At 47.5% G+C, this 24972-nt stretch overlaps 1 protein-coding gene across 4 annotated transcripts; it reads left to right on the top strand.

The window, feature by feature from the left end:
- The first annotated feature begins 269 nt into the window (after nt 1-269).
- EIF3D (eukaryotic translation initiation factor 3 subunit D) lies at nt 270-21285 on the top strand. Of its 4 annotated transcripts, none has more exons than XM_055374550.2 (16): nt 2888-3046; nt 5255-5340; nt 6023-6155; nt 6445-6490; nt 7410-7546; nt 8162-8247; nt 8861-8933; nt 11456-11568; nt 12615-12747; nt 13242-13389; nt 14718-14848; nt 15360-15445; nt 15543-15672; nt 19539-19681; nt 20354-20637; nt 21140-21285. In XM_055374550.2, exons 3-16 carry the CDS (start codon nt 6033-6035, stop codon nt 21151-21153), a joined length of 1647 nt encoding a protein of 548 aa, XP_055230525.1. In that variant the 5' UTR covers nt 2888-3046; nt 5255-5340; nt 6023-6032; the 3' UTR covers nt 21154-21285. The 4 variants fall into 4 exon arrangements, with proteins under 4 accessions (XP_004063458.1, XP_055230525.1, XP_055230527.1 ...); XM_055374552.1 differs by having other exon boundaries at nt 3045-3241; XM_004063410.5 differs by lacking the exon at nt 5255-5340 and having other exon boundaries at nt 270-3046.
- The last annotated feature ends 3687 nt before the right edge of the window (nt 21286-24972 follow it).

Genomic DNA, 24972 nt, shown 5'->3' with positions numbered 1-24972 from the left:
AGGCGGAGGTTGCAGTGAGCTGAGATTGCGCCACTGCACACCAGCCTGGGTGACAGGGCAAGACTCTGTCTCAAAAAAAAAAAAAAAAAAAAAAGTGATAGCATTCAAGATGCATTGTGCAAGTAGAATAAAGAGAACATAGTGAAGAACTAAATGTGGGAGGGAAGGAAAAACGAACTACCAATGATGACTACAAGGCTTTCCACTGGGCACAATTCACCAGACACCATTAACAAAAATTAGGAAAAAAAAAAAAATGAGCAGTTGGGAGAGAGCTTATGGAAATAGGTGCTGCTATTAGCATTCTCATTTTTCAGATGAATAAGCAGGTTTAGAGAGGTTGAATAGGCCAGGTGCGGTGGCTCACGCCTGTAATCCCAGCACTTTGAGAGGCTGAGGCAGGTGGATCACAAGGTCAGGAGTTCGAGACCAGCCTGACCAACATGGTGAAACCCCATCTCTACTAACAGTACAAAAAATTAGCCGGACATGGTGGTGGGCACCTGTAATCCCAGCTACTCGGGAGGCTGAGGCAGATAATTGCTTGAACCTGGGAGGCAGAGGTTGCAGCGAGCCGAGATCTCGCCACTGCACTCCAGCCTGGGCAACAGAGCGAGACTCTGTCTCAAAAAAAAAAAAAAAAAGAGGTTGAATAACCTGTCCAAGTTCACCCAAATGATAAGTGGTATTACTAAGTCCTTTCACACACATTTATTTTCACCCTCACAGCGCCCTCTAATTATCATTTTCAATTTACAAATAAGGAAACAAGGCAAGGAATGTGAAGGCCACACATAGCTATCAAGTGGCGGAGCTGGCTGGGCACAGTGGCTTATGCCTGTAATCCCAACACTTTGGGAGGCCGAGGCGGGGGGATCACAAGGTCAAGGGATTGAGACCATCCCAGCCAACATGGTGAAACCCGGTCTCTACTAAAAACACAAAAATTACCTGGGCATGGTGGCGCATGCCTGTATTCCCAGCTACTCAGGAGGCTGAGACAGGAGAATCACTTGAACCCGGGAGGTTGAGGTTGCAGTGAGCTGAGATCGCGCCACTGCACTCCCGCCTGGCAACAGAGCGACACTCCGTCTCAAAAAAAAAAAAGAAAGAAAGAAAGAAAAAAAAAAAGAATGTGGCAGAGCCTAGACATCAGGTATATTTTCTAATAAAGGAGACATGCTAGGAGGCTAAGGAAACCTATGTCAGGTAGAAAGGATCTGAGGTTTGAATAAAGTCATGCCCTCAGGTTATCTTTCATTGTTTTAAAATTCCGAAAGAAAGACACCAGGAGGAACTCCATAGCCTGGGAGTTGCTGAGAGGACAGCACTGTTATCTACTGTAGTAAAGCAGTTCCTGAGTCGTCACTTCAGAATCACAGTTAATGCGGAGCTCCCGGGCTCCAGCATAAACATATCCGTATAATCTATCAAAATGAGACCCAGAATCTGAATTTTTAAAAATACTATCCTGGTCAAGTGTGGTGGCTCACGCCTGTAATCCCAGCACTTTGGGAGACCGAGACAGGAGGACTGCTTGAGCCCAGGAGTTCGAGACTAGCCTTGGCAACATGATGAGACTTCGTCTCCACAAAAGTTTTTTTTTTTTTTTAATTAGCCAGGCGGCCGGGCGCAGTGGCTCACGCCTGTAATCCTAGCACTTTGGGAGGCCGAGGTGGGTAGATCACCTGAGGTCAGGAGTTCGAGACCAGCCTGGTCAGCAAGGTGAAACCCCGTCTCTACTAAAAGGAAAACTAGCCGGGCATGTTGGTACACGCCTGCGATCCCAGCTACTCGGGAGACTGAAGCAGGAGAATCACCTGAACCTGGGATGCGGAGGTTGCAGTGAACTGAGATAGCGCCACTGCACTCCACTCCAGCCTGGAAGGCAGAGCAAGACTCCATCTAAAAAAAAAAAATTAGCCAGGCATGGTGGCATGCACCTGTAGCCTCAGCTGCTCCGGACGCTAAGGCAAGAGGACCACTTTAGACCAGAAGTTAAAGACCAGCCCGGGCAACATAATGAGACGCTGTCTCTACGAAATTTTTAAAAATCATTAGCTGGCCGGGTACGGTGACTCATGCCTGTAACCCTAACCCAGTTGGGTGGACTGTTGAGCTCAGGAGTTTGAGACCAGCCTGAGCAACATGGCAAAACCCCATCTCTACCAAAAATACAAAAATTAGGCAGGCGTGGTGGTGCGTGCCTGTGTACACCCAGCGACTCGGGAGGCTGAACTGGGAGGATCGCTTGTACCTGAGAAGTCGAGGGTGCAATAAGCCGTGATCCTGCCACTACATTTCAGCCTGGGCGACAGAGCGAAACCCTGTCTCAAAAAATAAATAAAAATAAATAAAAACAGTGTTCCAGAAATCCCTGTCCTACAATTAAGTTTGAGAACTGTGGAAGTATGGTTTGAACTCTGGCGGTTAGAACCCTAAACTAACAGTCTGATCTAGGCAGGTCACTTGGCACTTCTGAGCCTCAGTTTCCACAACTATAAAGGCGAAGGGGTAACAATAAGGTCCGCCTAAGACCCCGACCGACCTCCCCTGTGCTGAGTTTCACACTAAGCAGGCAGGTAGAACAGGCGGGGAGTCGTGGGTGACGGTGGGATACCTGGGCGCTGAGGCGCGCCGCGAAGCATTGTGGGACACAGAAAAGCGCCAGCCGCTCCCCGCCTCGAGCTTCGATTGCGCGGCCGCCAAGTTTCAGTGATGAACGCCCTCTTTGGGCGTCCCCGGATACCGCCTGACGTAGTACCCACCACACCTCTCGCGTCTCGACGCCTCGGAGGCTAATGAGGACGCCTGGCGAAACGCAGTAACGCATTTCCGGGTGGACCTTCGCTTTACGGCTCGAGAGTTCTTCCGCCCAACCCAGAGGAAGCGGGAGAGCAGTTTACGACAGCGCCGGTCGTGTTTACGGCGGCGCCCGCTGCGCGCGCATGTTTCTTCTTTTCCTGGTTTCTCAAGAGTGCTGCTGCTAACGCGGTCCCCGGCACGCACCATCTGTTGCCATCCCGGCCGGCCGAGGCCGTTACAGGTGAGCGGCGTGTTTCATAGGTTCCTGCGGCCCTCCGGAGCCGGTTCGGACTAGGTCCAGCCTTCGGGGGCCTCCCGGAAGAGACCTCTCTTAGTCCCTTCCTGCTGTTGCCGTCCCTCCGCTGGGCGGGGCGGGAATCCACTTTCGGGGGCCTCACGTCCCGCACGCTACTGAACGCGGGACACGACCTTGTGGGTGAGGTCCCTGGCCCTAGGCCCTGCTCAGTGCCCATGAGCTGGGTGAATTTGATTGTCACTTAACTCACCTGGGTTAAGACGGAGGGGTAACAACAAAGTCTTTCTGAAGTGGCCGAAAACTCCCTGACTTTTTGAGTGAGGTCTTAGGGGTACCAGGCTGAGCGGTGTTTGGCCCCTGTTCTTAGGAATTCACAGTGCATAGGTTACCTTCCCTTTTTTGTGAAACTGGAGGCTAGGACAGAGAAGTAGATTTGATCTCTGATCTTAAATCTACCCCACCCCCTGTTCAGCGATGGACGGCTTATGATCTGTAGTGGCCTGCCAACCACAGAGCCCCTTCTGAGTGCCCTCTTGGAACCTCCCTATCCTGCCCCTGTGACTAGTACAGCTGTTACCTCGTTTTTGCTGAGCGGCTCAGTTTCTCCTCCTGGTTCCGCTCTGCTCTTAAAAAAAAAAAAAAAAAAACATTTATTAAAGCCAGGGTATCTCACCCCTGGCTTTCCAGGGAGGTGATGCAGGTCGAGCCTCGGGCCTCTTCCCTTCTTGAGCTTCTGACAGAACCCGATTTTTGAAGTGTGTTTTGAGACTCGTTGTCTTGGTATTGTTATGTACGGTCTCAAACCCCGATCTTTGCGGGCTGCTGCCCAGCTGTAATATAATGGAAAGAAGGCTGGACTGACAGCAGGCAACCCTGGAAATCAAATCTGTTTTGAAATGATGAGGTCAGCTGCTTGAGTAGGCTGAGCTTCAAATTTTTGCCTCTAAAGTGGGGGTGGGGGGTGGTCAATGGTGTTAAATTATCTGGCGTAGGGCCTAACACGTAGGAGCTCAGCAATATTTATTTAATACGAATTGTTCTCAGGCCACCACCCTTTTTCTTCTGTCCTCTTCCTATAGTTTCTATTAGAAAGATGAAACTTCTAGGTTCATCCTGTGTTGCTGTCACCCAAATGTCATCTCTGAAGGAAGCCTCTATCTCCCCAGCATGGGGCTTTGAGGAGAGTTTACTAAGTTCAGCATACCTGTTCTTTTGATTGCTCTCCAGCCTCCAAGAAACATTTGATTTTTGTTTTTTTGAGATGGAGTCTTGCTCTGTTGCCCAGGCTGGAGTGTAATGGCAGGATCTTGGCTCACTGCAACCTCCGCCTCCCGGGTTCAAGCGACTCTCCTGCCTCAGCCTCCTGAGTAGCTGGTATTACAGGTCCCCGCCACCACGCCCAGCTAATTTTTGTATTTTTAGTAGAGACTAGGTTTCACCATGTTGACAAGGCTGGTCTCGAACTGCTGACCTCGTGATCCGCCCACCTCGGCCTCTCAAAGTGCTGGGATTACAGGCATGAGCCACCACGCCCGGCCTCCGAGAAATACTTGTGTAGTGAATTTTCCTCTAGGAACTCGCCTTCTAAGCATTTTCAGAAGGTTACAACGGAAGATAAATGCATAGGTTTTTTTATAGGAAGTGTCGGGCAGCCATCTGCTATAGAGCACCAGTTTTTTAATTCCCAAGAGGGCTATAGCATTTATGCAGAGTGCAGACTCTGGGGTCAGACTGCTTTGGTTCACATTTTTCATCCACTAGCATTTCAACTTTGGGCAATTTCTTCATTTCTCTGTGCTTTGGTTTTCTTATCTGGAGAGTGCGGATAACATTGGCTCCTACCTCACAGGATTGTTGGCAGGACTGTATGAATGAATGAGTGGTAAACAGTAAGAACAGTGCCTGGCAGTATTCGTGAACATTTAACATGGCAACTTTGGGCCTGAGGTCTGTGGGGACCTCCTTGGCCCTCTGGCAGTTCTTTTGCCTGGCTTTATGTCCACTTGCACTGCACACAGGATTTGCGCTGATGGCAGAAAATTGAAACAATGAGAAAGGAAAATTGAATTTCAGGATATACTTAAAGATCTTTTTTTCTCAGCACTCTATATACATAAATGCACTTTTGCAAGTCTGAATACTTGTGTGGCATTATACAAAGTGCTTAGAACAAGGATCTTGTTTATTTTGCAGATGGAAAAGACTAAGGCGGCTGGACGTGGTGGCTCACGCCTGTAATCCCAGCACTTTGGGAGGTCGAGGCGGGCAGATCATTTGAGGTCAGGAGTTCAAGACTAGCCTGGACAACATGGTGAAACCCTGTCTCCACTAAAAACACAGAAAATAGCCAGGCGGCGCTTGCCTGTAATCCCAGCCACTCAGGAGGCTGAGGCAGGAGAATCGCTTGAACTTGGAAGGCGGAGGTTGCACGCCACTGCACCCCAGCATGGGTGACAAAGTGAGACTCTGTCTCAAAAAAAGAAAAAAGAAAAGACTACTAAGTCTTAGGGAAGTTGAGTTTGTATGAATTGGTGAAGGTATATCTCAGAACCAAAACAAGGTTACTATATTTGAAAAAACATTAGTACATTTTATCAAATCTGACACCATTAAATTTTTTTAAACATTTGTGTAACACAAAAAAAGAAAAACTACCAATCAATACGACACCCTGTCAAGCACAAGGTGCAGCCTCATTTTAAAGATGTTACAGTAAAAAGAGAGTGTCGTGGAATTAATGAAATATGAAAAATCAGTTTTGTTTGCATTCTTCTCAGTTTCAAGTACATATTCACAGTATAATTAACAAAAACAGTACTAGTCGCTCAACAGTTGAGGGTTCCATTTTGCGTGTTGCTTTTTGAGTTCTATCATTTATGTCTTTGCTTACTTCATATGGAGGTTGTTTTGTACTCTGAGGCCTTCGTTCATGCCGCTACTCACATGATTTATATTTTTCAGATTTTGGAAGATGGCAAAGTTCATGACACCCGTGATCCAGGACAACCCCTCAGGCTGGGGTCCCTGTGCAGTTCCCGAGCAGTTTCGGGATATGCCCTACCAGCCGTTCAGCAAAGGAGATCGGCTGGGAAAGGTACATGCCTGTCAGCAGGAGTCTGAATCTTTGCAGCTGTGGCTGCTACTCTCGAGTCCCTGTTTAGATTTTATTGTCTCAAAATCTTAACTCCTGAATTTCTTATAGGGATGCCCCCTGAGAAAGGTTATCTCTGGGTGTAGTCATAGAAGAGCTGGGCACTTACAGAACTGTTGTGAACAAGTTCTGAGACTCTTCCACGCTGTCCTCTCGCTCTCAGGGATTTCTGGTTCTGCAGAAACTTACCTGGTTGATCTGTGCATTCTCTGTCTTTTCTTGTTCTTCGTAGGTTGCAGACTGGACAGGAGCCACATACCAAGATAAGAGGTACACAAGTAAGTGTTTCTGCAACTGAATGCCCCAATCAGGGCCTTGGGAAAGTTGTTCTTTATTCTAATGACCTTCGTCTGAAAGCTTTTTAGAATGGGAAGGAACTGCCAACAATAATTCATAACTTTTAGGGATGTATTCTGGACTTTAACAATAACCACATTTTTGGAAATAGCCCTCAAAACTTAGACCATTCATTAAAGAGGTCTAGCCCATTAAAATGGGGTTTTGGGCCCTTTTAAAAACCTGTTGAAAACATTAGCTGGGCGTGGTGGTGTGCATCTGTAATCCCAGCTACTCAGGTGGCTGAGGCAGGACAATCACTTGAACCCAGAAGGTAGAGGTTGCAGTGAGCCGAGATCATGCTATTGTACTCCAGCCTAGTAACAGAGCCAGATCATGTCTCCAAAAAAAAAATTAAAACCCCTGGTTTTAAGATCCTGGTACCGTAAAAAGGCTTTTTCTCTCTGCCACTTCAGATAGTTGGAGGTGGCTGCCTGGAGAACTAAGTTAGGATAGCTGAGGCTGAGATTGGCAAGAAAGTATATCGTGATCTATTAGACATACCTGCCATGGGCCCCTGATAATGGAGATGGTGGTTAGCAATAAATACCTCAGATTCTCACACAATAACGCAGAAAGTGAAATGGGTTAGTTTGAGTCCTTCAGATTCTTGGCTTAGAAAGTTCTTTAGGCCAGAGTTGTTCAAAATTGAATGTGCATATGAATCATCCGGGGATCTTGTTAAAATGCTGGTTCTGATTCAGTGGGTATGGGGTGGGACTGTGAGTCTGTGTGTCTAACAAGCTTTCAGCCAATGCTACAGGTCTCAAGACCACACTTGAAATAGCAAGGCTTTAGACTGGTGCGTATCTGGTAAAGTCTGTGGGTGCAGTTACTACATGCCATCACCTTTGCCTCCAGATAAGTACTCCTCTCAGTTTGGTGGTGGAAGTCAATATGCTTATTTCCATGAGGAGGATGAAAGTAGCTTCCAGCTGGTGGATACAGCACGCACACAGAAGACGGCCTACCAGCGGAATCGAATGAGATTTGCCCAGGTAGGCCAAGAGCCAGCAACCACACCATCTTGGGGCTGTTACTGTTGGCCATCACCTGCTAAAAAATGCTACCTTGTGACTCCTAATGAGAGAGGGAAGCATATTATAGGTCTTTTCGTGAATCTCGGGTCACCGTTCCATAACAAGTGGTACCAAGGTGAACTTGTACTAGGATCAGGGATGCATTTAAATAGTTTATATTTCTGTTTGCCAGTAGCTAGGACATCAGACTTGTATGCTAAAAACATTTGTGCTGGATAAGAAGGTGCACCCGTGCCTGTTACCACACTTAATTGCTGTGTGCAGACTTTATTAAGTAGATGGTCCAGTCAGATTGCCTATTATTATTTAAAGAGGCAAATTCAGAAAATCTAATGAGACCCAGTAAACATACTTCAATGAAAAATATATCATGGGAGTATAGGTCTAAGCAAAGTCCAAGTACTTACCCCCTAACACCCCCAAGCTGTTGATGCCGTAGAGTGAAAGCACAGAGTAAGATGTGAAACTTGGGATTTGGCATCCTGAATTTACTCCAAAGAACTCCCACTTGTTCTGCCTGTTGTGAGCCAAATCTCCAAGATTTTAACATGGATGTTTCTTGCTGATGCCCAGAGGAACCTCCGCAGAGACAAAGATCGTCGGAACATGTTGCAGTTCAACCTGCAGATCCTGCCTAAGAGTGCCAAACAGAAAGAGAGGTGAGATTTTCAACCTGCTGGAACAAGACACCCTTCCCAGACTGGCCGTATTTGGAAACCACAGGACCAAAGCAGGAGGATGGTTGTCTTCCCCACCACTGCAAAAAAGGAAAATACTTTCTACAACCAGTTAAGCCCCCCTTTTAGCTTGTCGTTCTCAGGCTGGTTCATGGCAGATAGCATGGGCAGGAAACTAACTCCTTGTGCTGGTCATGCGCACGAAAGGGAAACACAGGCAGGCAAGAAGAGGCTCTGGAGCTTACCTGGGCTCAGTTCTGCTGTGGGTCAACTCTAGGAAGCCCCATGTATGCTGGTCCTTTAGCCTCCTGGTGTTGTGTGGTCCAGCGGCCACTACACCCCAGATTGGAACTATCAGTGAACAGTCACTATAGATGAAGTAAAATCATCTGGTCAGTATTTGGAGGCAGTGTACCTTTTCTAACACCTCCAGTATGCACCGTCTGGGTCTCTTCCTTTCTCTAAGCCCATTTTTCATAGTTTAAAGGAGTTAGTGGTGATGGTAAGGTTTAGCTGAAGAGAATGGCAGCGTGTGCCTTTTGAAGAAGCCACTGATTTAAAGGTCTGCACTGAGATCATATTTCTGTCTTTCCAGAGAACGCATTCGACTGCAGAAAAAGTTCCAGAAACAATTTGGGGTTAGGCAGAAATGGGATCAGAAATCACAGGTAATGTATTTATACCAGAATTCTGCCTTGGAATTTGGTTCTGTTTATTTGGTTGTCTTTATTAATAGCTTAGATGAGATATACTTCACATACTGTACAATTTAGTGGTTTTTAATATATTTGAAGAGTTCTGTAACTGGTCAATTTCAGACCATCTTCATCACCCTCAAAAGAATCCCTTACCCTTTAGCAGTCACCCTGTCTTGATCTGTTTTCCATTGCTAGAACAGAATACCTGAGAGTGGGTAAGTTATAAAGCGGTTTCTTTAGCTCATGGTTCTGGAGACTGGGAAGTCGCGGATCAGGAGCCACATCTGGTGAGGGCCTCATGCTGCTTGATAGCATGGCAGAAAAAGCAGAAGGGGGAGCAGGGTGCAACAGAGAAAAGGGCTAAACTTTGGGTAGTTAGTCCATTCCTGAGAGAAGGGCATGAGGCATTTCTTCCTTTTAACGACCTAATCTCTTAAAGGCCCTACCTCCTGACACTGCCGCAGTAGCAACCAGATTGCCAAATGAATTCCAGGAGGCACACCCAAACACCAGCACCCCCAGTCGCCCAGCCGTAGGCAGCTATGAATCTGTTTTCTGTCTCGGGATTTTTTTTCTAGACATTTTACATAAATGGAATCATACAATATGTGGTCTTTAGTAACTGGCAGCTTTTATTTAGCGTGTTTTCAAGAGTCATCCATGTGGTAGCATGTGTCGGTACAGTTGTCCTTCAGTATATGAAAGTCTACACATTCTCAAGTCCCACATTCGGCCTGTGGTAGCCACATATATGAAAAGTCGGCCCTCCATATACTCGGGGTTTGCATCCCAAGAATACTGTTTTCTTTTTCTTTTCTTTTTTGAGACAGGGTCTCGCTCTGTCACCCAGGCTGGAGTGCAGTGGCATGAATCTTAGCCAACTGCAACCTCTGCCTGCTGGGTTCAAGTGATCCTCCCACCTCAGCCTTCTGAGTAGCTGAGACGATAGGCCTGCACCACCACGCCTGGCTAATTTTTGTATTTTCTGTAGATATGGGGTTATGCCATGTTCCCCAGGCTGGTCTCAAACTCCTGAGCTCAAGCAGTCCACCCACCTCAGCCTCCCAAAGTGCTGGGGTTACAGACATGAGCCACTGCGCCTGGCTTGTATTTTCAATCCATGTTTGTTTGAAGAAAATCTGCATATTAAGTAGACCCATGTACTTCAAACCCATGTTGTTCAAGTTCAGCTGTGCTTCATCTGTTGTTGGTTTTTTTGGTTTTTGTTTTTTGTTTTTTTAAGACGGAATCTCACTCTGTCACCCAAGCTGCAGTGCCAGTGGCGTGATCTTGGCTCACTGCAACCTCTGCCTCCCAGGTTAAAGTGATTCTCACGCCTCAGCCTCCCAAGTAGCTAGGATTACAGGCACGTGCCAACATGTCTGGCTTCTTTTTTTTTTTTTTTCATATGTTTTGTAGAGACAGGGTTTTACCACGTTGGCCCAGCTGGTTTCAAACTCCTGACCTCAGATGATCCTCAGCCTCCCAAAGTGCTGGGATTACAGGCGTGAGGCACCACACCCAGCCCAGATGAGCTTCATTTCTTGTTTATTGCCAAATAAGAGTCCTTTGAATTGATACATCACGTTGTTTTGAGCCATTCACATGCTGATGAACATTTGAGTTGTTTTTCACTTTTTGACTATTATTGATGCTGCTGTGAACGTTCACCTGCGTGTGCTTGTGTGGGCATTCTGAGAACAGAACACGTGTAAGCAAAAGTGAAGCTACATTTTGTTGGATATGATGCTGTATCAAGAATAGTTAATAACCCGAGAGAAATATAAAGGACCTGCTACATGTTCATCAGGTGACATCATTACCTGGGAGTGGAACCCCATTTGCTTTTGAACTTTTGATCCCTTTGGTCCTCTTCCACACCATAAATTCCTGGGAGTCAGGGATTCTGTCTTATAAAACAGTCAGCACTCCATCACTCCATTTATTGAATAAAAGCTCTTTTTCTTTTCTCTCTTTTATTGAGACACAGTCTTGCTCTGTCACCCAGGCTGGAGTGCAGTGGTGCTATCTCAGCTCACTGCAACCTCCGCCTCCCAGATTCAAGCTATTCTCCTGCCTCAGCCTCCCGAGTAGCTGGGATTACAGGCATGCATCACCATGCCTGGCTAATTTTTGTATTTTTAGTAGAGATGGGGTTTCACCATGTTGGACAGGCTGGTCTCGAACTCCTGACCTCAGGTGATCTGCCCGCCTTGGCCTCCCAAAGGGCCACTGAGCCCCTCCGTTTTGTGTGGTTGTTGTTTGAGACAGGATCTCGTGTCACTCAGGCTGGAGCGCAGTAGTGCAATCACAGCTCACTGCAGCCTCAAACTCCTGGGCTCAAGCGATCATCCTGCCTCAGCTTCCCAAAGTGCTGGGACTACAGGCATGAGCCACTGCACCAGGCCAGCTCTTCATATTTTTAGCCTGTCTTTTATTTATGTTTTGTATGGACTATAACTTTTTTTTCCTCTAATGGTTTTCAACTACAGAAACCCCGAGACTCTTCAGTTGAAGTTCGTAGTGATTGGGAAGTGAAAGAGGAAATGGATTTTCCTCAGTTGATGAAGATGCGCTACTTGGAAGTATCAGAGCCACAGGACATGTAAGCAGCATCTTTTACTACTTTCTACACTGCTTTTATGTGTGTGGACCAGCTGGTGATGGGTATTTTCTTAAGCCCTAGTATTTCCAAAAAGGCTTTGAAGCCACTTACTCAAAACACATTTCATAAGGTTAACAGAGGTATTTGAAAAAAATCAAGACCGGCCAGGTGCAGTGGGTCACCTGAGGTCAGGAGTTCAAGACTAGCCTGGCCAACATGGTGAAACCCAGTCTCTACTAAAAATACAAAAACTTAGCCGGGCGTGGTGGCACCACACCTGTAATCCCAGCTACTCAGGAGGCTGAGGCACGAGAATCACTTAAACCCTGGAGGTGGAGGTTGCAGTGAGCTGAGATCTTGCCATTGCACTCCAGCCTGGGCAACAAGAGCGAAACTCCATCTCAAAAAAAAAAAAAAAAATCAAGACCAAGGGGAAAAGCAGAAGTTCACTGACTGCAAACTTCTTTTTAACTTCCTGGTATCCTGAGCAAAGAAGAAATGAGTTATACAACTCTTTTGGCAGAAAGAGAAAGAAAGCAGAATGGAATTTGCTGATTATTAAACTGTATATTTCTGTTTCCTGGCATCCTGAGCAAAAGAGCAATAAGATTAAGTTATAAAACTCTTGTCAGGAAAAGAAACACAGCAATTCTTCAGGAGAATCTTTGCTTCTCCTGACATTTCAAATAGCTTCTTACCTCAAAGGACAAGTAGGTGGAATTTAGGTAGTGGGAAACCAGAGCACCAGACGAGAAGTCAGCCTACCCAGGTGCTTCTATAACTAGTCATCTCCTGTCTTAGCCTCGGCCACCCTACCTTTAAAATGGGGGCGTTGGGCTAGATGAGTTGTGCTTGCTGTGTTCTATGCCAGGTGTTAAGTGGACAGGAACTGAGCAAGCACTGAGGATTCGTCTCTCCTGTTCTGGCCAGAGATTGCTTTCCACCTCTTTTAGACTTTTGGATAAGACTTCTGGATGTATGGCTTAAAAGAAAAAACTGGGGGTTATCTCCCTTACTTTGCATGTCTTTGCCTGCTCTTCCCACAGTGAGTGTTGTGGGGCCCTAGAATACTACGACAAAGCCTTTGACCGCATCACCACGAGGAGTGAGAAGCCACTGCGGAGCATCAAGCGCATCTTCCACACTGTCACCACCACAGACGACCCTGTCATCCGCAAGGTGTGCGCCTCCTTCTGCCCCTCTCCCCCTTGTTAGGAATGCTGTCGGCTTCTATAGCTGAAGCTGCAGAAAGAACAGAAGACATGGGAATAACATATGTATTATAGGTAAAAGCACTTTGCCAGGTAGACCGGAAATGTGGATGTTAAGCACAGCTGGACTTGAAGCCCAGTTCTGCCGCGCTTCCTGGCTTAGTCTCTGGAGCCTTAGTTCTCTCATCTGCAACAAGGGGTAGATGTACATAGCACTACCACTGGGGCAAAGGTGAAAGCATCTGAAGCACTTGGCTGGAATCTAGCAGGTGCTTAGGGTGCTGCAGTGCCACTGCCACCCGAAACTTGCTGGCTCACTGGCTGCAGTGTTTTTGGTCAATGAGGTGGGGCCTCCTTATTAAGGATTTATGTGGTCAGCAAAGGAGTTCTTTCCCATCCATGTGAGTGGGCAGTGAGACCTGGGAGTGTCTTTCCATCTTCTCTCTTTGATCCTCTTTGCAGCTGGCAAAAACTCAGGGGAATGTGTTTGCCACTGATGCCATCCTGGCCACGCTGATGAGCTGTACCCGCTCAGTGTATTCCTGGGATATTGTCGTCCAGAGAGTTGGGTCCAAACTCTTCTTTGACAAGAGAGACAACTCTGACTTTGGTAAGAAGCGTGCCTGGGGAGCAACTCAAAGGCATTGAGTATTTTTGTTGGTACAGAACAAGTCTCTGGTACTAGAGAATGGATAGAAAGGGGTCCGTCTTCCCAAGGGCATTGACAGCAGCAGTGTCTGAATCTCCCAGACTCTTTAGAGGTTAGGAGAAGAGACTGTCACTGCAGTACCTGCTTGAGGCCTCAGCTTTTGGAGTCCTCACAGCACCCTAATAGCAGGCTTCCAAATGTTGCTTTGTTTGTTTGTTTGTTTTTTTAATTGAGACAGAGAGTCTCACTCTGTCACCCAGGCTGGAGTGCAGTGGCGCAGTCTTGGCTCACTGCAGCCTCTGCCTCCCACATTCAAGTGATTCTTCTGCCTCAGCCTCCCGAATAGCTGGGATTACAGGCATGTGCCACTACGCCTGGCTACTTTCTGTATTTTTAGTAGAGACGGTTTCACCATGTTGGCCAGGCTGGTCTCGAACTCGTGGCCTCAAGTGATCCATCAGCCTTGGCCTCCCAAAGTGCTGCAATTAGAGGTGTGAGCCAACGCACCTGGCCCAAATGTTATTCATTTAAATACCCCTTTTTCGACTTTTGCCATCTTGCATACCTTGTTCAGTGTTTGCTTACAGTATATACACATATATATTTTATACCATACATATATGTATTTATACACCATAAAGGAAAACCATGTCACTCAAAAATTAACAAAACAGGCTGGACATGGTGGCTCACACCTGTAATCCTGCCACTTTGGGAGGCCGAGACGGAGAATCACTTGACATCAAGAGATCGAGACCAAGCCTGGCCAACATGGTGAAACCCGGTCTCTACTAAAAATACAAAAATTAGCCAGGTGTGGTGGTGGACACATGTAATCCCAGCTACTTAGGAGGCTGAGGCAGGAGAATCACTTGAACCCAGGAGGCAGAGGTTGCAGTGAGCTGTGGTCACACCACTGCACTCCAACCTGGGTGACAGAGCAAGACTCCATCTCAAAAACAAAAGTGTTTATATTCTGAGCCTGAAGCCTGAGGTCTTTATTAAAAAGCTTGCAAAATCATTCTCTTGAGGAATCCAAAACGACTGAAAAGGGACAGCTTCGTTACTGTGTGATTGAATTGAATGTTGGACAGTATCTTGAGTTATCCTGGAGCAGCTGCCCCACTCCCCCGCTTATGTGTTCCACACCAGGGAGACCCACTTTAGGAGAGGGCAGTTCTTTGAAGGAAGGACTTGTGTTGTTTGCCTCTCCACATCTCCCCACAGCGCTGCGCACATTGTCAGTGACTCTTTGTTGCATGGTGAGTGACCATGCCACGCTTTTGCAGACCTCCTGACAGTGAGTGAGACTGCCAATGAGCCCCCTCAAGATGAAGGTAATTCCTTCAATTCACCCCGCAACCTGGCCATGGAGGCAACCTACATCAACCACAATTTCTCCCAGCAGTGCTTGAGAATGGTGAGGAAACGAGTCTCTGGGCATTGATTCATTCTTATTTAATCAGCTGCTGTTTGTGGAGCATCTGCTTTGTGCTAGGCTCTTGGGTTATGGGACTGAGCAGGTCAGACGCAGTCCCCACCTTTAGCAGGGGAGTTACATGCCTGGGCTTGGATGTTAGGCTCTCTGACTTTGAACAAAGTTCCTGCCCTTACAGAATTTAATGATAGTGGAGGAGGAAACACAGTGAACAATAAATAATAAATTGATTTACATCAAATGGTGATATGTGCCATGGCAAAAAAAATGAAGTAGAGATGGGCATGGTTACTAACTCATTGTTCTAATTCATCAGGTGCGAACAGTTGGGAGGGGTCAAGTAGGCACAAAACAGGCAGCGAGCTCAGAGCCCCATCAAAGGCCCCAGGAACCTGGCCAGGGCTGCAACTAAGCAGAGGTGCTGGGTCTGACTGATTGGCCTTGGCCTTGTCAACAAAGTTAGCTCTGTCTTGTGACACCTTTGTTTTTGCAGGGGAAGGAAAGATACAACTTCCCCAACCCAAACCCGTTTGTGGAGGACGACATGGATAAGAATGAAATCGCCTCTGTTGCGTACCGGTAGGTCACCTCTCTGGTGGGTATTGTGGCCAGACTAGAGCACGGGCCCCACTCTATAGAATCCCCAGGGACCACATGAGTTTCTTTTTTGCTGCAGTTACCGCAGGTGGAAGCTTGGAGACGATATTGACCTTATCGTCCGTTGTGAGCACGATGGCGTCATGACTGGAGCCAACGGGGAAGTGTCCTTCATCAACATCAAGACACTCAATGAGTGGGATTCCAGGGTGAGCCGCCATCTCCATCACCCTCCTGGTGACACCACGTCTCTATTCCCTACAGTGCCTGTTTACGCAGGCTAGGTTGTATAAACTGTTTCTTATCCCCTTTCGTTACTTACAGAGCTACCTGTCTTGTGAGTTTTTTCCTCTGCTTAGTTCCTTGCTGAGAAAGAGCATGACTGTGTGTGTAGAACTATGTTAAGTGTTAAGAACTTTTCTGCTTATTTTTTACACAGGAACCAGATAACTCCCTTCTTCCAGTACTTTCTTATCTCTGTTCCATTGTGGCCTCCTGTTGACTTCTGCTCCCTGAGCATCTGATTTTTTCCTCTCCTTATTATCTGGGTTGGCAGTTTTCCTGTAAGTTTGGCCGCTCTTCTTTTTGACCTCTTCTTTCATTGACTGAGCCACTGCCTTCAATCTTTTCATACATTTTTTGCAATTCCTCATTTCTTTAACTCATGGATTCTAAGATCTGGATCAGAATTGATTCTTCAGAGGCACCTTGAAAGAAACATGCTTCCTTCACTTTTCCTCCTCTATTTCCACCCCACCCCTCCCCATCCGCCTTCCCGCCCACATCACTTGTTGAAAGAGCACACTGGAAGGTTTGCTGTGACCTCCCTCTGGGGCCAGCGGCCTTTTCTTGGACTTTTCCTGGTGAGCTCCCCAAAGCATTCAGGGCCGTCGTGCCTGTGTCGTTTTGCCATCTGTGTTACCGCATTACTCTGGTCTCACCCGTTTCCCTGTTCCCTTTGCATGTCGTCTTTGCTGGGTCCCCTCCTTTTTGATCCCAGTGGAGTCACCTGGACAGCTCTCTTCGCCATACATACTTCTGTATTATTTAACTGTATTAGTTTTCTTTTGCACCATAACAAATTAACAGAAACTTAATGACTTAATACCGATTTATGTATTTTATTTTTATTTTTTATTTTATTTTTCTGAGACGGAGTTTCGCTCTTGTTGCCCAGGCTGGAGTGCAATGGTGCAATCTCGGCTCACTGCAACCTCTACCTCCCGGGTTCAAGCGATTCTCCTGCCTCAGCCTCCCGAGTAGCTAGGGTTATAGGCATGCGCCACCACGCCCAGCTAATTTTGTATTTTTAGTAGAGATGGGGTTTCTCCATGTTGGTCAGACTGGTCTTGAAGTCCTGGCCTCAGGTGATCTGCCTGCCTCGGCCTCCCGAAGTGCTGGGATTACAGGCATGAGCCACGGCACCCAGCCTAACAATACCAATTTATTAGCTCACGGTTTTGTAGGTTAGAAGTCCAGTGCTGTGTGCTTGGTCTTTGTATTAGTCCATTGTCACACTGCTGTAAAGAAATGCCTGAGAGTGGGTAATTTATAAAGAAAAGAGGTTTAATTGGCTCACAGTTCTGCAGGCTCTAGAGGAAGCGTGGCTGAGGAGACCTCAGGAAACTTGCAGTGGTGGCAGAAAGCAAAGGAGAAGCAGGCACATCATGGCCAGAGCAGGAGAAAGAGAGGGGGGAAGTTGCTATACACTTTTAAACAACCAGATCTCTTGAATACTCTTACCACAAGAATAGCACCAAAGGGGGAAATCCGCCCCCATGGTCCAGTCACCTCCCACCATGCTCCTCCTCCAACATTGGAGTTTACAATTTGACATGCAGTTTGGGTGGGGCCACAAATCCAAACAAGGCAGAAATCATGGTGTCAATAGAAATAGAACTGAGTTCTCATCTGGAGGTTCTGAAAGAAAAGCCACTTCCAAGCCCACTCTTATTGTGGGTAAAGTTCATTTCCCTGCAGTTAGATGACTGAGGCCCCCATCCCCCTGCCAGCTGTCAGCTGGGAGCCTCTCTTGGCTCCTAGAGGCCACCTGCATTCCTTGTCACATGGCCCCCTCCATCTCCAAGATAGCAACAGCACATCAGATCCTTCTTGTGCTTCAGATCTCTGACTTCCTCCGTCTCCGACTTCTACACCTAGATTTAAGAGACTCATATGGTTGGGTGAGGCCCAGCCAGGTAGCGTATATTAAGGTAAACTGATTCGCGGCCTTACATCTGCAAAATCCCTTTTGACATACAAGGTAGGATGATCATGGGGGTGATACTTGATCCTAGCCATAGGTTCTGCCCGCAGTCAAGGGGAGGAGACTCTGCAAGGGCAAGGGTCACTGGGGGTCATCTTAGAATTCTGCCCACCCCAGGCCTCAATCATGAACTCTTTGAAAATGATTTCTCAAATCTACTCTGATTTATTATACTTCCCATTGTTTTTCTGCTAAAACACCTTCCCCTTCCATGTGTCCCCCGTCCCGTCATTGCCTCTGGGCCAGCTGTCCATCAGCGTTGTCTTTCTCCCACCTAAGCTCTGAGCCTGCAACATCTCCAACTTCTTTTTTACATTCTTCTGTTTTGCTGTTAGCAAAGTAGAAGGCTTTGCTGTCTTCTGAATCTGTCCTGGATTTCACTGATAATCACCCTAGTTCAGGGCCCCATTCATCATGCCTGTTTGACATTTGTCTCCTAACTGATTTCTCTACCTCTGTCCAACTTCTATATTTGATTTATCTCTGCCAGTTGTCCAATACACGCTTCATCAGCAGTGCAGATTGGGAGAAGAACTCTCACATGCCCCAGCAAGCTGTATGCAGTAGTATGCACCTATAGTCCTAGCTACTCAGGAGCCTGAGGTGGGAGAATCGCTTGGGTTCAGGAGTTCAAATCCTGAACTCACCAGTTTAGGCAACATAGTGAGACCCCATCTCCAAAAAATGTGCCACAGCAAACTCACAGGGATGCTGCAGGATATTTTAAATTTTTTAGGGACACACAGAGACATCTTGTCAGGTACTACTACGTGGTTTGAACCTAACTAAATAAAAGGAATTCTTGGCCGGGCACGGTGGCTCACGCCTGTAATCCCAGCACTTTGGGAGACCGAGGTGAGCGGATCACCTGAGGTCAGGAGTTCGAGACCAGCCTGGCCAACATGATGAAACCCCGTATCTACCAAAAATACAAAAATTGGCTGGACGTGGTGGTGGGCACCTGTAATCCCAACTACTAGGGAGGCTGAGGTAGGAGAATCACTTGAACCCGGGAGGCGGAGGTTGCAGTGAGCCAAGATCGTGCCACTGCACTCCACCCTGGGCAACAAGAGCAAAACTCCGTCTCAAAATATATATATATATATTAAAAGGAATTCTTGAGTATTTCTTTTGCCCTGTGGTTGCCATGAACCAAGAAAGTTTGGGAACCTCTGTCATGTGAACTTTGACCAGTCATTTCACTCTGGGTCCAACTTCCCACGTCTACAAATGATATGGGTAGAAAAGAGGATCTCTCTGGGGTCCTTTTCTACTGTGTGTGCCTTTATGTAAAATGTCAGACTCAGCTTTGCACCCACTGCAGGCTTCCACCCCCATCTAAGGCCAACTCTGCCTGTCTTTCCTATCCCACCATGCCTCTCAGATCAAGACCTCCTGTCTACACCTGCACTTGTGCCAATATTCTCCACTTGGCTCACTGTTACATGTCCTCTGTGAAGCCCTTCCTTACCATGCAACACATAGTAAACACTTGGCTCTGCTGTTTATATGACACTTCTAAAGTGTGTGTGTGTGTGTGTGTGTGTCCGTGTCCGTGTGTGTCCGTCCATCATTCCCTGTCTAGGTGAGCTTTTAGAAGAGAGGAATTGTAAGTCGTTGAGTGCCTGCTGTGCAGCAAGCTGTGCAAGGGAAGGGACTATGTCTTTGTCTCTTAAATGGTAAGATTTAGTGCATACCTACCCACTTTCTAAGCAAGCAGACTAGGGAGTTCCTTCTCTGCCAGAGGAGGTCCCAGCACCTTGGGCATTTGGAGCTTGCTTCTGTTTCTCTAACGGGGCTCTCCTGCAGCACTGTAATGGCGTTGACTGGCGTCAGAAGCTGGACTCTCAGCGAGGGGCTGTCATTGCCACGGAGCTGAAGAACAACAGCTACAAGTTGGCCCGGTGGACCTGCTGTGCCTTGCTGGCTGGATCTGAGTACCTCAAGCTTGGGTGAGATTCCTGTGCAGGAGCTGGCAGCTGATCTTGTGAAAGGAAGGGTCTGGGTAGGGAGGTTGACCCTCCCCTCCCCATGTACTGGACAATTGACTGGCAGAGATAAATCCAGGGGTGGGGTAGAGATGGAGGGGTCAGTTAGGAGACAAATGCCAAACAGCAGGCATGCTGAATGGAGTCCTGAACTAGGGCAATGGTGTCAATGAAATCCAGAACTGAGGACTCAGAAGACGATGTTTTCCCTTTCCCTTGAAAATAGCAGTGGACTGCCGGGTGCGGTGGCTCACGCCTGTAATCCTAGCACTTTAGGAGGCCCAGGCTGGCAGATCACGAGGTCAGCAGATCAAGACCATCCTGGCTAACACGATGAAACCCTGTCTCAACTAAAAATACAAAAAATTAGCCGGGCGTAGTGGCGGGCGCCTGTAGCCCCAGCTACTCAGGAGGCTGAGGCAGGAGAATGGTGTGAACCCGGGAGGCGGAGCTTGCAGTGAGCCAAGATGGCGCCACTGCACTCCAGCCTGGGCGACAGAGCTAGACTCCGTCTCAAAAAAAAAAAAAGAAAAAATAGCAGTGGACCAGGTATCACCATTTAATTGACATTTGATCCCAAGTGTTGCTGTCTCTGTGCTGCCCTGCTCTGACCACTGATAACCCTTCCCCCGTTAGTTATGTGTCTCGGTACCACGTGAAAGACTCCTCACGCCACGTCATCCTGGGCACCCAGCAGTTCAAGCCAAATGAGTTTGCCAGCCAGATCAACCTGAGCGTGGAGAATGCCTGGGGCATTTTACGCTGCGTCATCGACATCTGCATGAAGCTGGAGGAGGGCAAATACCTCATCCTCAAGGACCCCAACAAGCAGGTCATCCGTGTCTACAGCCTCCCTGATGGCACCTTCAGCTCTGATGAAGACGAGGAGGAAGAGGAGGAGGAGGAAGAGGAAGAAGAAGGTGTGTAGCAGCCCACTTTCTGAGGTCTGGAGTGATCTGTGGGCTAGCACGGGAGCAAGCTCTGTAGCCATTGTGATCTTTAACCTTGATAAAACTTCGAGAATTCCCTGAGACTTAAGTATGAAGAAGCATTCACTTTGGTTCCAAGAGCTTCTTCCAGAGCCTTTAGATCACATCAAGTGGTTGGGGAGGATAGCGGTGTTTTAGAGAAGCGGCTGGACTGTGGCAGAGGTAGAGGAAGATGAGGGAAGTCCCAGATTGAAGCCGGTGGTCTAGAGGGAAAAGCTCCGCTCCGGGTTAAATAGCCTGAAAGTTGTCTCTCCTGCTCCACCAGCTGGTGACTGAAGGAAATACCTGCCCAGCCCTGTGAGCATCTGAAAGGCTTAACTTCGGAATGGAAGTGTTGAAAACTCACGCACAGTCCAGCAGAGGTTCAGAAAGGAAAGTGAACGTCATATCACACAACCTGGCTCATTTCTCTTACATTTTTTGTGTCTTTCAGAGGAAGAAACTTAAACCAGTGATGTGGAGCTGGAGTTTGTCCTTCCACCGAGACTACGAGGGCCTTTGATGCTTAGTGGAATGTGTGTCTAACTTGCTCTCTGACATTTAGCAGATGAAATAAAATATACATCTGTTTAGTCTTTCCCTCATCGTCTGCCTGCATTAACGATTTACAGTTGTTTCTTCAAAGATTCCTGGCAGAGTGGGCATGAGATTCAGCAATTTCTATGTGGAATTCAGAATCTGGGTGTCCTCATTTGTTATAAGAAGTCCATTTCCACAAGCATGAGTGCCTGCTGGCTGTGTGAAGAGCCAACTGTTGCTTTTGGAGAGTTCACTGTGAGAAGCTGGAGTGCAGAACACTAGTACAGTGTGAAGCAGGGTGTGGATGAGGTGGGGCTGCTGCGCCTGAGGGAGGCTGCCACAGAGGGCTTGATGGATGTCCCACTGGGTGATTGTGTAATGGTTTATGAATTGTTTTTAAGCTTGGCTTGGGCTGGTGACACTCTCAGGCCTGTCCCTACAAAGCATTGTGTCATAAGAGCTCTGGATGTTGAGGATATGTAACCTTTTTTTTTTTTTTTTTTTTTTTTTTTTGAGACAGAATCTCACTTTGTTGCCCAGGCTGGAGTGCAGTAGCATGATCTCGGCTCACTGCAACCTCCACCTCCCAGGTTCAAGCGATCCTCCTGCCTCAGTCCCTCAGTAGCTGGGATTACAGGCATGCACCACTATGCCTGGCTAATTTTTGTATTTTTAGTAGAGATGGGGTTTCGCCATATGGGCCAGGATGGTCTCGAACTCCTGACCTCAGGTGATCTACCCGCCTTGGCCTCCCAAAGTGCTGGGATTACGGGCGTGAGCCACCGCACCCAGCCGAGGATATGTAAACTTCTATGTAAGTGGACACTGTTCTGTTCTGGACACTTGATGGAGTAATTACCCTGCCAGGTATTAATGCTGAGCTTTCTGTAGTATCTAAGCCTCATACAGAACTGTGATGCTGGCAGGAGCAGTACCATTGTAGAGGTGAGGAAACGCATGGTGGCTCAAACCTCTAATCCCAACACTTTGAGAGGCTGAGGCAGAAGGATCACTTTAGCCTAGAAGTTTGAGACTAGCCTGGGCAACACAGGGAGACCAGGGCCTGTCTCTACAAAAAAATAAATTATTAGCCAGTCATGATGCTTCCACCTGTGGTCCCAGCTACTCAGGAGGCTGAGGTGGGAGGATTGCTTGAGCCCAGGAGTTCAAGGCTGCAGTGAGCTATGATCACACCACTGCACTACAGCCTAAGTGACAGAAGGAGACCCTTTATCAAAAAAAAAGGCCAGGTGCAGTGGCTCATGCCTGTAATCCCAGCACTTTGGGAGGCCGAGGTGGGTGGATTACTTGAGGTCAGGAGTTCGAAACCAGCCTGAGCAACATAGCAAAACCCCGTCTCTACTAAAAATACAAAACAGCCAGGCATGGTGGCACACGCCTGTAATTCCAGCTACTTGGGAGGCTGAGGCTGGAGATTGACTTGAACCCAGGAGGTGGAGGTTGCAGTGAACTGAGATCACACCACTGCACTCCAATTTGGATGACAGAGACTGTCTCAAAAAAAGCTCAGCATTTCTAAAGTTACAGGTTTGTTTTTTTTTTTAAAGTAGCTTGAAAAAACACAAAATTAATTTTAATGAATCGAACCTCGGCAAGCAAAAGGTTTCTTGAACTGTGTTAGAAGCAGTGGAGAGAAAAAGTGCACTTGGGGAGTTTTCAATGTGAATACAGAGTGTTAAAAAAACAGATTAAAGTGGTGTGACTAGTGCCGGGGGTTTCCAGGTTGGACCAGTATTCACCAAATTGCCTCTTGCAAACCATGGCCCTATCCAACAGGATTAACAGAAGCAAGTGGAAGTGACTCAAGCTCATTCCCTGAAAATACTTTGCATCAGTTTCCACTGCCTTTTTTTTTTTTTGAGACGGAGTCTTGCTCTGTTGCCCAGACTGGAGTGCAGTGGCGCAATCTCAGGCACTGCAAGCTCCGCCTCCTGCGTTCACGCCATTCTCGTGCCTCGGCCTCCCGAGTAGCTGTCCACTGCTTTTATCCTGCATGGGGCTACCAAGTTGACTGCTGCAGTAATCCTACATTCAGAAACTCCCAATAGCATCCTGTTGCTTACAATCTAGGTTCAGCCTACTCGTAGGGCCCTACCATACTTGATGAATTCTGTTTAATTTCCCACTACTGTATTCACCACATAAGACCAGCAATTATTTTAGGAACTTGCTTGCCAGCACCCATTCTCATAATCTTCACAACCACTAAGAAACAGACATCCCCAAATTGCATGACTATCAAAACATCTCATATGCCCCATAAATATATACACATATGCCCCCAAAAATTTTTTTGAAAAATTGGCCAGGGGCCATGGCGCACACTTGTAATCCCTAGCACTTTGGGAGGCTGAAGCAGGATCGCTTGAGCCTGGAAGGTCAGGGCTGCAGTGAGCCATGATTGTGTCACTGCACTCCAGCCTGGGTGACAGTGAGACTGTCTCAAAAAGAAGAAATAAGACATCCCTACTTTATTTTTGGCAAAGTATTTTGCCTGACCTCTCTGGTTCTAATGCTTATTCAACAAATGCTTAAACTTCCGTATGTCAGATACTGGACAATTTCTGCTCTGAGGGAGCTTTTCTCTGATGTTGACACAGACTGAAGAAAGTAAATGACATTCGGCCAGGCGCGGTGGCTCACGCCTGTAATCCCAGCACTTTGGGAGGCCGAGGCGGGCGGATCACGAGGTCAGGATATCGAGACCATCCTGGCTAACACAGTGAAACCCCGTCTCTACTAAAAATACAAAAAATTAGCCAGGCGTGGTGGCGGGCGCCTGTAGTCCCAGCTACTAGGGAGGCTGGGGCAGAAAAATGGCGTGAACCTGGGAGGTGGAGCTTGCAGTGAGCCGAGATCGCGCCACTGCACTCCACCTGGGCGACAGAGCGAGACTCCGTCTCAAAAAAAAAAAGAAAGAAAGAAAGTAAATGACATTCTTTGGTAGGTACTTGTAGGCCTGAGAGGTCAGGAAAATTTTTCTAAGGAGTCCCCAGCTACGATTTTTAATTCAAAGAATCTCCAGCCATGCAAAGCTGCAAGCTCGCAGTTCTTTCCACCTGCCCTTCCCCCAAGAACACTCAGCCCCATTTCACTGGACTTTGAAGGTTCCTACACTGACTTCGTATTTCTCCCCATGTAAATCTCATGCAGGGGCCACATGCCACCCCTGGGAAGCCAACCTTGATCATCCAGTTCACATTATCTTCCTCCTGCCATTTATCTTGCCTCCACTGAGTTTTAATTCCAGGCTCCCACTTCCTGTGATTGTAAACATATCCCTTCATCCCTATGTCTCCATTTGACCAGTCAGCTACCAAATGTCGGAAACAATGCCTTGCCCACCTCTCCTGTTTGGTGGAAGACTAGGACAGTCGTGTATGTTACTTGGTAAGCAGTACACTGAGTCACTGTAGCAAACGCTTGTTAATTGGCTTATCGGTCCTGGCTCCACCACGCTGGTTTCCAGTCCCACAAAACTGGGTAGGCCAACTAGTTTTAGCGTTTGGCTACATTCATGGAATATGAGAGCTAGGATTAGCTCCAAAAATCACGTGCTCCCCTCCCTCCGTGTAGACAGGCACATTTTAAAACGAAGGACCCCGTTCCCCATCCCGGATCGCCAGACCTTCCACCCTCTCGGGTGCGCGCTAGCCCCAGGCCCCTCTGCCAGCCCCCGGAGCAGCGCACGCAGCACGTGCGCCCCTCTCCCGCGCGGGTCCGGAG

This window comes from Gorilla gorilla, chromosome 23 (genome assembly GCF_029281585.2).
Source record: "Gorilla gorilla gorilla isolate KB3781 chromosome 23, NHGRI_mGorGor1-v2.1_pri, whole genome shotgun sequence".
NCBI classification, from domain to species: domain Eukaryota; kingdom Metazoa; phylum Chordata; class Mammalia; order Primates; family Hominidae; genus Gorilla; species Gorilla gorilla.
This window is presented reverse-complemented; position numbering and strand designations above follow the sequence as displayed.